Below are 11,505 nucleotides of genomic sequence, written 5' to 3' on the forward strand. Positions count from 1 at the left end.
GTCCCCGGAGCGGGGGGGGGGGCCATGCTGCCAGGAGTGCGGACAGCGGCGCTGGGGGCCGGCGAGGTGCCGGGGACCCCCTACAGCGTGCGGGTGCTGCAGGAGGGCTACAGCGAGGCGCAGCCCAACGGCTGCGTGCGGGCCGACAGCTCCGTCACCCTGGTGCAGGGGCCCCTGACGGTCCTGGTGGACACGGGGGGGCCATGGGGCCGGGAGCGGCTGCCGGCACTGCTGGCGGCCCAGGGGCTGCGCCCGGCCGACGTCACCCACGTCGTCTGCACCCACGGCCACTCCGACCACGCCGGCAACGTCAACCTCTTCCCCGGGGCCGACTTGCTGGTGGGCTTCGACCTGAGCCGCGGCGCCGGCCTCTACCTGCCCCACGGCCTGGCCCGGGGGCAGCCCTACGCCCTGGACGCCGGGCGCCTGGAGGTGCTGCCCACGCCGGGCCACACGGGCGCCCACGTCAGCGTGGCCGTGCGCGGCACCGCCCTGGGCACCGTGGTGGTGGCCGGCGACCTCTTCGAGCGCGAGGGCGACGAGGAGGCCTGGCGCGAGCTGAGCGAGGACCCGGCGCGGCAGGAGGCCAGCCGCCGGCGGGTGCTGGCCCTGGCCGACGTCATCGTGCCGGGCCACGGGCCCCCTTTCCGCGTCTTCAGGGAGTGGGGGTCCGGGGACGCCCCCCCAGGCGGGGGGACACCGGGGGACGAGCCCGAGGGGGACAAGGGACCTGGGGGCAGCCCCTAGGGGCATCCCTCAGGAAGGGACGGGAGCGGGGACAGCCCTGAGGGAGGGGGGAGACTTGGGGACACCACGGGCGGAGACAAGACTCCTGGAGATGGCCCCAAGGAAGGGGGCGAACAGACCTGGGGATGTCCCCGAGGGATGGGAGAGACCTGAGGACATCCCAGAAGGACCCAGGGATGTCCCCGAGAGAGGGAGAAGAGAGACTCGGGGTGTCCCTGGGGGAAAAGGAGAAGCCCAGAGACACTCCCTAAAGAAGGGACAGAACCAGAGGTGTCCCCAAGGACGAGAAGACACTTGGGGATGTCCCCACGGGATGGCAGAGCCCCGGGGATGTCCCCAAGGACTAGGAGACCCTTGGGGACATCTCCTATGGCACAGGAGAGCCCTTGGGGACGTCCCCAGCCACAAAATAAAGCCCCTGAGCAGACCCTGGTGCCGGTCTCTCCTTGGGGGCTCAGGGAGGGCAGGGCCGGGTGCCAGCGGGGGCTTAACGAGGGCCTTAACAAACTGGGCAATAATGGCCCAAGTGACACGGGGGTCCCGGACGCCTGGGCCCATCCCCATGGCCTTGAGCACTTGGTAATAACAAGGGTTATGGCAGGGAGGGAACCCAGGCATCCAGGCCCGGCACCTTCCCAGTACTCCCAGTGTCCTCCCATGCCACCAGTGCTCGGCTGGCCTCGTCCCTGGAGGCCAACATGGGGACAGGGACGGGGACACTGGGGGAGGTCCTAGAGCTGGGCATCGACACCTCATCTGTCCCAGGGATGGGGACAGCCAGGCACCCTGGGGTCCCCCGTCCTGTGATGCCATCCATTACGTCCCGTCCGGGCAGGGGTAGGAGCCCCACGCCTGAGGCCTGGCACGCTCGTGACATGCACAAGCTCCTCCTCTCGGTCCTGTCCATCACCATCGTCATCATCAGTGAGCCCAGCCCCATATCCCCCAGTGTCCCGTGCCCTCACCCCATGTCCCCGCATGTCCCCCCGTGTCCTGTGTGCTGATGCTGTGTCCCATGTCCCCATCCCGCGTCCCATGTGCTTATCCTGTCTTGTGTCCTCCATCCCGTGTGCCACCCTTGTCCCAAGTGCACTCCCGTGTCCCCCATCCCATGTGCCACCCGGGGCAGGGAAGAGCCCCCTTGGCGGGACTCCCATGATGCCCTGGGGCAGGAAGTGTTCCCCCTTGGCAGAACTCCCATGAGCCCCCGGGGCAGGGGCGGTCTCTATGCAAACGACGTCATGAATATTCAGCAGCCAATCACCGCCGCCACCACCGACCCGGAAGCGCTCCCGCCACGCCCTCAGCGGCTTCCCCCATCACGTGCTTCCCCAGCCCGGCTCTCACTGGCCGTCTGGCCGCGGCGCGAGCCAATGGAAACGCGGCCGGGAGCGGTGGCCAAAGGGAGGGGCGGAGCGGAGGCGGTGACGGGCAGGGCCCCGCACCAATGGCGTGCGGCGGGGCGGGGCGGGGCCAGGCGGCAGGCCGGCCTATGGGCGGGCTCAGGGGGCGGGGCGCGGAGGGGCGGTCAGCTGACGGCGAGCGGGGCAGGAGCGGGGCCATGGTGAGTGCGGGGTCGGGGGGCGCTAGGACCCGGGGGGGGGTCCTTTGGGGGACTGGGATGGGGGGCACTGGGACCCTGGAGAGTCCCTTTGGGGAACTGGAAGCACTGGGATAGGGGGCACTGGGATGGGGGGCACTGGGACCCTGGGAGGCCCTTTGGGGAACTGGGAGCACTGGAATGGGGGGCACTGGGATGGGGGGCACTGGGACCCTGGGAGGCCCTTTGGGGAACTGGGAGCACTGGGATGGGGGACACTGGGAGAAACTGGGACCCTGAGGGGGGCACTGGGGGGGGGGAACTGGAGCCCTGGGGGGGGCATGGGGGAACTGGGAGAAACTGGGACCCTGAGGGAGGACACGGGGGGAGCCTGGGCTGGGGGGCACAGAGGGCACAGGGGGGGTCACGGTGGGGGGGAACTGGGAGGAAACTGGGGCACTGTGGGATTGGGGAGGGGGGCACTGCCGGGTGGGGGGGGTGTCCCTGCGATTTGGGGGTGACAGCTCCCCCCCCCCACCGGTCCTCCCCCCTCCCCAGACCACGGCGCTGACCCAGGGGCTGGAGCGGATCCCGGACCAGTTGGGCTACTTGGTCATCAGCGACGGGGCCGTGCTGGCGGTGAGGGCGCCCGGACGCCTGGGCCCTCGGGGCGGGGGGGGCCCCCGGACGCCTGGGCCCCTGCAAAGGGTGGGGGGGGGGGCAGATGGGCACATGGCAGCACAGAGGAGGGAGCGAGGTGGAGCAGGGGCACCTGAGTGACAGGAGGGAGGTTGGGGACACCGTGGGGGTGGGTGGGCCCGGACGCCTGGGCCCCGGTGACGCTGTGTGTGTCCCCCCCCCACCATGGCAGTCGGCCGGCGACCTGGAGAACGACGAGCACACGGCCGCGGTGCTCTCGGAGCTGGTGGCCACGGCCTGCGGGCTGCGGCTGCAGCGCGGCCACGACCCCCCCTTCAAGCGCCTCTCGGGTGAGTGTCCCCCCCCCCCGGTGGTGGCTGTCACCCGCTTGTCCCCAGGGTGGCCGTGGCCCCTGCGCTGGCCCCGTGGTGGCAGCAGCCTCAAGGACCCTGGGGTGGTGGTGGCCCTCCACGCTCACCTTGTCCACCAGGGTGGTGGTGGTGGTGGTGGTGGTGGTGGTGGCCCCGCGCTCACCAGGTACCTGGGGTGGTGGTGGCCCTGGTGGCCCCATGCTCACCCTGTCCTCAGGGGAGTGGTGGCCCCAGTGTCCCCAGGGTGATGGTGGTGGCCTCGGTGGCTCCACATTCACCCTGTCCCCAGGGGAGTGGTGGCCCCGGAGTGATGGTGGTGGCCTTGGTGGCCCCACGCTCACTCTGTCCCTAGGGAGTGGTGGCCCCAGTGTCCCCAGGGTGATGGTGATGACCCCGGTGGCCCCACACTCGCCCTGCCTCCAGGAGGGTGGCGTCCCCGGGGCGACGGTGGTGGCCTCGGTGGCCCCGTGCTCACCCTGTCCCCGCAGTGGTGTTCGGGGAACACTCCCTCCTCGTCACCGTCTCCGGGCAGAAGCTCTTCGTGGTGAAGCGCCAGAACCACGTCCAGGAGCCCGTCGCCGTGTGAGCCGCCCCGGAGGTCGGCCCGCGTCCCCGCTGTCCCCAGGGCGAGGGGGACGGTCCCCCTCCCCGCTGCCGTCCCCAGGGCTTCGGGGGATCTGTCCCCTGCGTCCCCAGGGCCCTGCGGTGACACCCACCCGGGTCGCTGCCATCCCCAAGACCTTCCCAGGTGGACGGTCCCCCACATCTCTGCTGTCCCCAGGGCTCTGTGGTGTCCCCCAGCCATGTCCCTGCTGTCCCCAGGGCCCCGTGGTGACACCCACCCGTGTCTCTGCTGTCCCCCCCCCCCGGCCCTGCAGTGACACCCACTTGCTTCCCCGTCAACCGCAGCAGAGCGGTTCCCCATGTCCCTGCTGTCCCCAAGGCGCTGCGGTGTCCGGCGTCCCCTGTCCCCTGCACGTCCCAGGGCCCTGCGGCGTCACTCTCCAACCGTTGTCCCTCCCTTGAGACAATAAATTGTGTCCTGGTCCCGTCCCCGTCCCCCGTGGCAGCTTCTTTTGGGGGGGGGGGGACGTGGCTCCCCTCAGGGCAGGGGACGGGGTGACAGCAGGGGTCACGGTGGGGGGGTGTCCTGCTTTCCCCCATCGCCCGTGTCCCCCTCGGGGCGACAGACCTGTCCCCACGTCACCGTCACCAGCACGTCCAGGCCAGCGCTTTATTCGCACGCGCACACACACACACGCGGCAGCCAGCGCGGAGGCAAATAAATAACACGATTAAAGTGCCGCCCGTCTCGGGGGGGGGCACGGGGACGTCCCCGTCCCCAGCGGGGCTCGGAAGCGGGTGGCAGCGCGGGACCTGCCTTTGGCTCAGCACCCCGGGGCCACGTCCCGGTGTGTCCCCCACCCCACCCCCGGCAGCAGGGACACGTCCTGGTCCCTTGTCATCCCCGTGTCCGTCTGTGTCCCCCCCCCCCCCCCCCCCAGCAGCCAAATTCAAGGCAAGGCGGGAAGCCGCAGGGGTGTGAACAGCGCCGGGACCAGCCGCAGGACGTCCCCCCCCGTCCCCCCCCCACCGCCGCCTTCCCCAGTGCCACCCCCGTCCCCAGAGCATCGTCACCTTCCCCCCCCCCCAGGGTGGGGACGGGTCCCCCGCCCCTGTCCCCCTTTTGGGCCCCAGGTCCCCCATGGCACGTTCCAGTCCAGTCCCAGTGAAGCAGCAGGTTTGGCCCCGCCGGGGGCGTGGAGAAGGGGGGGGGGGGGACACACACGGCCACAGTCCCCAGCCCCCCCCGCCGCTCGTCCCCGCGGTGGCCGTCACTTGACGGGCTCCACGACGAGCACCTTGCACTCCCGCTTGGCGATCTTGTCCAGGGACAGCACCGTCTTCTCGGGGGGCAGGTAGAGGGGCCGCCCCACGGGGGAGCCCACCGGCGGGGTGATGGCGCGCCGCTCCATGACGCTGCCCGACCTGGCGGCGCCGGGCGCTGAGGGGGCTGTCCCCTGCCCCGCGTCCCTGCGGGGCTGCCGGTCCCCTGTCCCTGCAGGGCTGGCTGTCCCCTGCCCCGCGTCCCTGCGGGGCTGCCGGTCCCCTGCCCCCTGTCCCGGGGGGGCTGGCGGTCCCCTTCCCCGCGTCCCTGCGGGGCTGCCGGTCCCCTGCCCTGTGTCCCTGCGGGGCTGCCGGTCCCCTGCCCCGTGTCCCTGCGGGGCTGGCTGTCCCCTGCCCCGTGTCCCTGGGGGCCTGGCTGTCCCCTGCCCCATGTCTCTGCAGGGCTGGCTGTCCCCTGCCCTGTGTCCCTAGGGGGCTGGCTGTCCCCTGTCCCTGTGGGGCTGGCTGTCCCCTGTCCCTGCGGGGCTGGCTGTCCCCCTCCCCGCCCCCCCCCAGCACAGGTATCCCCCCTGTGCCAAACACCCCTCTGCCCCGGGTGCATCCACCACGCTGGGTGTCCCCGCTGTCCCCTCCAGCCCCGGGTGCCACCCACCTCGTCTCCCTCTCACCCCACACGTCCCCTTGCCGCGCGTCCCCTCATCCCGGCTGCCGTCCCCTCCCCGGCATCCCCCTCCCCGCCAGCTCAGCCCCGCGCGTCCCCCCAGCCCCGTCCCGCGCGTTGTCCCCTCTCCGGGTCCCCTCCGTACCTCATGAGGTGGCTGCGGGACGGCTGCTGGTGGGAGAAGGACTGGGAGCGGCCGAGGCCGGCCTGGTGCCGCTCCACCAGGTCGCGCACGGCCGGGCTGCTGGGGCTGCTCTTGCGCGACACGGGCCGGGCCTCGGGCGGCGGGTTGGCCACGCTCGCCGTGAACTGCAGCTTCAGCTTCATGTGCTGCGACAGCTGGCGACGGCGCGGCGCCGGTGACGCCGGGCTCCGTTCCCGCCCTCCCTCCCGCCGCCCTCCCGCCGCCGAGCCCCGCGACGGGCCCAGGCGTCCGGGCGGCCTCACCTCGAAAAGCCCGGCCCGCAGCGCCTGGAAGGCCACGCGGATGGTGAGGGCGCTGCCCTTGCGGGAGTAGCCCAGGTTGTTGAGCGGCGTGTGGCACACGATGGCGTCCAGCGCCGCCTGCGTGGCCCGGCGCTCCTCCCCGGACAGCTTCTTCCCTAGAGGGGGGACACGTGGCGATGGGATCTCTGCGCTTTCTCGGCCACCTCCGTCACCTCCATCCCCTCTCGGTCGCCTTGTTCTCTCCCAGCCAACGCTGTCCCCTCTGATTCCTCCATCTCCCTGCACCTCTCCTCATCACATCCATCCCCAGATCTTCCTCCATCTCCTCTGTCCCCTCCTGGCCACCTCTGTCACCTCCATTGCTTCTTGGCCACCTTGTCCTCTCCCAGCCAACACTGTCCCCTCTGATCCTTCCATCTCCCCACACCTCCCCTCATCACGTCCATCCCCAGATCCTTCTCCATCTCATCTGATCCCCTTCCCATCTTCTCTGTCATCTCCTGGCCACCTCTGTCACCTCCATTCCTTCTTGGCCACCTTGTCCCCTCCCAGCCATCACTGTCCCCTCCAGTCCCTCTCAGCCACCTTGAAACCTCCTGGCCATCCCTGTCCCCTCTGATGCCCCCCATCACGTCCATCCCCTCTTGGCTACCCCCAGATCCTCCCGCCAATCCCCTCCCCGTCCCCTCCTGTCCCCACCGGCCGTGGCGGTCTCGGGCGTCCAGACGAGCCGCACGGCCAGGAAGTCCTGGAGGTCGTTGAGCAGCGTGTAGGTGACGGTGAAGCGCTGCCGGGCCCGCACCGGTGACTCGCAGGCGGCCGTCATCACGAAGCGCGGCCGCTCCAGGCGGATGCTTGGCAGCCTGGGGACGGGACAGGGGTTAGGGACGCGGGGACGGCCCCGAGGAGCCGCGGGGACGGCCCCGAGGAGCCCTGGGGACACGGTTTAGCGACACGGGCACACGGGAACCACCACGTGGCACCCTGGGGACGTGGGGTTAGTGACATGGGAATGGCACGAGCCCAGGGCAGGGATCCCCCTGCTTGGAGCAGGAGGACTGGGGGGGTCCCTTCCCCTTTGGGGACAGTGACCCAGAGGTCCCTCCCTTGGGGACCGGGGCCATCGAGGACCTTCGGGGCGGCTCTCACCGGTAATGGGTGTAGATGCTGCTGGTGAAGGGCAGTTTGGGCGTCGACCACTGGATCACGGCCACCAACGGGACCTCCAAGCCCTGCAGGGACAGAAGGTCAGGAATGTCCTTGTCCCCACTGCCCACGGCAAGGACAGACCCCCCTCATCCCAGCCAGGATGGTCCCCCAAACCCCCCAGCGCCCCTCAGATTCCCAGAATGACAAATCCCCCCCCCCCCGCCCAGCCGGGATGGTCCCTCTCGGTGTCCCCTCATCCCTCACGTCCCCCCAGTCAGGACGGTCCCCCCCCCCAGGGTCCCCCCCACCGTGTCCCCTCACCTCCTTGGCGTCCTCGGGGGGCCTCTCGGGCGCCTGGAGCTGGAAGAGGAAGTTGTGCTCCTCGAGGGCGCTGAGGGCGCAGGGACAGGCCGAGCCGGCGCTGGCCACGCGGCAGAAGGCGCCCACGGGCACCTCGCCCGAGTGGTGGCTGCGGGACGGGGCGCGGGGACAACTCAGGGACGCGTGGGACAGCCCGGAGCCGGGGGGGGGGGGTGGCCTCCCTGGGGCCGAGAGCACGGCACGGCCCCATCCCAAGGGACGGGCAGACCCCCACGGCCTCCCTCGGGGTCCGGGAGACGGCACAGCCGCGTCCCCCCCGCCCCAGGGACCGTCCCCGGCGTCCCCAACGCTCACCAGACGTCATCGACCAGCAGGACGGAGCCGTCGGGCATGACGGGCAGGTAGCTGGCGTTGAAGTTGGGCAGGATCTGCACGTCCCACAGGGAGATCTCCTCCTGGGACCAGCCGTTCAGCACTGGGCGACAGGGACACCAGGGTGACACCACAGGGGACACCGGGGTGGCCCCAACCAGCCTGTGTCCCATCTACGTTCACTTTCTCCAACACACATCCTCCGCTCTGCCCCAGCCACCTCCTCAGTCCGAGACTGAACCCCCTCTCCGTGGTGGCTGTCCCCACCCCAGCCACCCTAGTGTCCCTGTCCCCCATGCCACCGCCCCGTCCCCTCACCTTTGAGCACGGTGAGGTACTTCCCGGAGACGGTGAGCTGGCGGCATCGCACCACGGGCGGGGGCAGCACAGTCAGCAGGGTGCTCACTGCAGGGAGACGGGCGGTCAAGGGACACGAGGGGACACGGTGGGGGGGACACGGGGCACCCAAGTGGCAGGGGGGGACGGGGACACAAAGCGTAGGCTGCTGGCAGGGCAGGGGACACGGAGATGGGGAGCCCGAGGGGGGAAAAGGGACATCGGGAACGCAGAATGCCAGAGGCAGGGGACGCTGAGGGAGACGGGGGACTTGGGGAGGGACAAGGGACCTGGGGGACATCAGGGGACACGGGGCCGGTCCCACCTTGCGCCTTGAAGGCTCCCTGCTCCTGGCGGAAGACGTGCGCCGGCGCCCGGGTCTGGAGCAGGCTCAGGTACCCGCCGCCCTCCTGCAGCTCAGGCGGCTCCGTGTCCCGCTTCCACACCGTCACCACGATCTGGGGACACCGGGGACGTGGGGTCGAGGCCGGCCCGGAGGTCCCCTCCTGTCCCCGAGGCCTCCTGCTGTCCCCCAAACCCACCCCAACTGCTCCTGAGGGACCCAGAGAGCGGGACATGAGGGCTGGATCCTGCTCCCCACCCCTGGTCGCAGTCCTATGTCACCATGCTTGTCCCCAAGGTCACCACATTGTCCCCAGGGTCCCAACATTGTCTCCAGGGTCCCCTCCTGTCCCCACTCCCACTCTCACCTTGATGGACCAAGAGGCACCGTGGCTAGATCTTAATCCCAGCTCTTGGTCCCCAAACTGTCCCAGAGGTCCCATCCTGTCCCTGAGGTCTCCTGCCATCTCCAAGGTCCCCACGCTGTCCCCACCGTCCCTTCCTGCCCCTGAGGTCCCCACGCTGTCCCCTAGGTCCTCTCCCATCCCCGAGATCCCCACACTGCCCCCCAAGATCCCCATGATTTCCTCAAGTTTCCCTCTCGTTCCCAAGGTCCCCATGCTGTCCCTGAGGTCCCCTCCTGTCCCCAAGGTCCCCATGCCGTCCCCGAGGTCCCCACGCTGTCCCCAAGGTGCCATCCCCGCCTCACCTTGGCCTTGACGGTGCCAGGGGGCAGCTTGTCGAGGGAGATGGTCAGGGGGAAGATGACCTCGTCCGTGGACACGATGGGGTCCTCCACCGGCATCTGGGGACACAGCGGGGCTCAGCCACGGTGGCCCCTTCCCCGGTCCTGCGTCACCTCCCCCGTCACCCCACGTCCCCCTCGTCCCGTATCCTCCCCCCAGGCCTTGGCCCCACATCTGCCCCACGTCCCTCCTTTGCCCCCCCACGTCCCCTTGTCCCCCTATAGCTTCCTTCGTAGCCACGTCCTTCCCTTATCCCCCATGTCCCCTTCCCCCATATCCGCCCTTGTCCCCAAGCCCCTTCCTTGTCCCCCACATCCCCTTGTCCCCATGTCCCTCCCTTGCTCCCTTGTCCCCCACGTTCCCTTGTCCCCCCATATCCACCCTTGTCCCCATGTCCCTCCTTTGTCCCCTCTTGTCCCTTTGTCCCCCCATATCCACCCTTTTCCCCTGTCCCTCCTTTGTTCCCCCGTATCCACCCTTTTCCCCATGTCCCTCCCTTGTCCCTTGTCCCTCCTCTGTCCCCATGTCCCTTCTCCCCCATGTCCCTCCCTTGCCCCCCCATATCCATCCTTGTCCCCCTTGTCCTTCCTCTGTCCCCCCCATCCACCCTTTTCCCCATGTCCGTCCCTTGTCCCCCTTGTCCCTCCTCTGTCCCCATGTCCCTTGTCCCCCATGTCCCTCCCTTGCCCCCCCATATCCATCCTTGTCCCCATGTCCCTCCTCTGTCCCCTTGTCCCCCACATCCCCTTGTCCCCATGTCCCTCCCTTGTCCCCCATGTCCCTCCTCTGTCCCCTTGTCCCTCCCTTGCCCCCTATATCCACCCTTGTCCCCATGTCCCTGCCCCCAAACCCCACCACGCCCCCCGTCCCCTCCCTCATCCTCCACGTCCCCCCTCCCCGGTCACCCACCCCGGCCGCGGGCCGCCCCGGGGGGCCCTGGCTGTGCGTCAGCAGGGCCCGGCAGTCCCGGAAAACGGGGGGCTCCGGCGGGGCCCCCTCCCCGTCCGGCTCCCCGTCCCCGTCCCGCTCCCCGCAGGGCTCCGAGCCGCCGGGGCTGACGCTGGCCAGGGCGGCCAGCGAGGCGGCCAGCTCGGCCCAAGGCGGTCGGCCCGGCCCGGTACCGGAGCCCATGCCGGTACCGGAGCCCGTGCCGGTGCCCGGGCGGCAGCGGAGCACCAGGAGGAAGCGCACGGTCTCGCCCAAGTAGAGGTGGTTGCGGCGGGGCAGCGCCCGGTACCGGCCCGGTTCCCCCGTCAGCAGCTCCCGGGCGGCGAACGGCACCGCCGGGAAGTACATGAAGTAATCGCACTGCGACTCCATGGGCCCAGCCGGTACCGGGGGAAAGGGGGGGGGGGAACGGGAGGACCGAGGGGGAGGGGAGCTGGGGGGGGGTTAGAGACCGGGGGACACCGGGAGCGAGGGGGAACCGGGGGGCTGGATCAAGGGGGGTCCCGGGGGGTCTGGGGAGCGGGAGGGAGGGGGGGGGAGCGGGCCCGGGGGGGGGCGCGGGCACCGGGGGGAGATGGCGGGGGGCCGTGGAGGGATACCGGGGGGTATCCCGGTACCAGAGGGGAGGCGCCCCGGGGGGAAGGGGGGGGAATCCCGAGGCCAGGCCGGGCCGGAGGGATCCCGGGGACCGGGAGGGATGCCGGGGCTCCGGGGAGGGGGGGGGGGGGGGTGCCGGGGAACGCCGCGGGGGGAGGCCGGGGCCGGGCCGGGGCACCGGGGGGGGGGAGGCCCGGGCCGGGGGCTCCCGGTGGCGGTTCCGGCTCCGGCTCCGCGCGGCGCTGCCGGAGCGACCGGGCGGGGCGGGGGCGGGGCAGGCGGCAGGCGGCGCGGGCGAGCGCCGAGCGCATCGATGAGGAGCTGGGGCACCACCCCCTGGAGGACTCGCCTCCCGCCACTGCTGGCAACGTCACATCCGCTCCCCGCACAGGGACCAATCGCCGCGCGGGAAGGCCCTCCGAAGGGGCAGGACTTCAGCCT

General features: G+C 70.9%; 3 protein-coding genes across 3 annotated transcripts; 2 read left to right on the forward strand and 1 right to left on the reverse strand.

The window, feature by feature from the left end:
• Window positions 1–24: 24 nt before the first annotated feature.
• On the forward strand, window positions 25–1,174 carry MBLAC1 (metallo-beta-lactamase domain containing 1). The gene has a single exon (XM_067315050.1). It carries the CDS (start codon window positions 25–27, stop codon window positions 745–747), a length of 723 nt encoding a protein of 240 aa, XP_067171151.1. The 3' UTR covers window positions 748–1,174.
• A 1,080-nt stretch (window positions 1,175–2,254) lies between these two features.
• Window positions 2,255–4,349, forward strand: LAMTOR4 (late endosomal/lysosomal adaptor, MAPK and MTOR activator 4). Its single transcript, XM_067315032.1, has 4 exons — window positions 2,255–2,311; window positions 2,846–2,926; window positions 3,159–3,276; window positions 3,786–4,349. The coding sequence occupies exons 1-4, from the start codon at window positions 2,309–2,311 to the stop codon at window positions 3,881–3,883; spliced, it is 300 nt and encodes a 99-aa protein (XP_067171133.1). The 5' UTR covers window positions 2,255–2,308; the 3' UTR covers window positions 3,884–4,349.
• A 598-nt stretch (window positions 4,350–4,947) lies between these two features.
• TRAPPC14 (trafficking protein particle complex subunit 14) lies at window positions 4,948–10,863 on the reverse strand. The gene is made up of 11 exons (XM_067315029.1): window positions 10,429–10,863; window positions 9,483–9,578; window positions 8,757–8,889; window positions 8,414–8,500; window positions 8,078–8,198; window positions 7,724–7,871; window positions 7,403–7,485; window positions 6,953–7,116; window positions 6,254–6,408; window positions 5,952–6,145; window positions 4,948–5,286 (listed from the first exon to the last, which is right to left on the reverse strand). Exons 1-11 carry the CDS (start codon window positions 10,837–10,839, stop codon window positions 5,133–5,135), a joined length of 1,746 nt encoding a protein of 581 aa, XP_067171130.1. The 5' UTR covers window positions 10,840–10,863; the 3' UTR covers window positions 4,948–5,132.
• Between the last annotated feature and the right edge of the window lie 642 nt (window positions 10,864–11,505).

The sequence above is a fragment of the Apteryx mantelli genome, chromosome 40, assembly GCF_036417845.1.
Source record: "Apteryx mantelli isolate bAptMan1 chromosome 40, bAptMan1.hap1, whole genome shotgun sequence".
NCBI classification, from domain to species: domain Eukaryota; kingdom Metazoa; phylum Chordata; class Aves; order Apterygiformes; family Apterygidae; genus Apteryx; species Apteryx mantelli.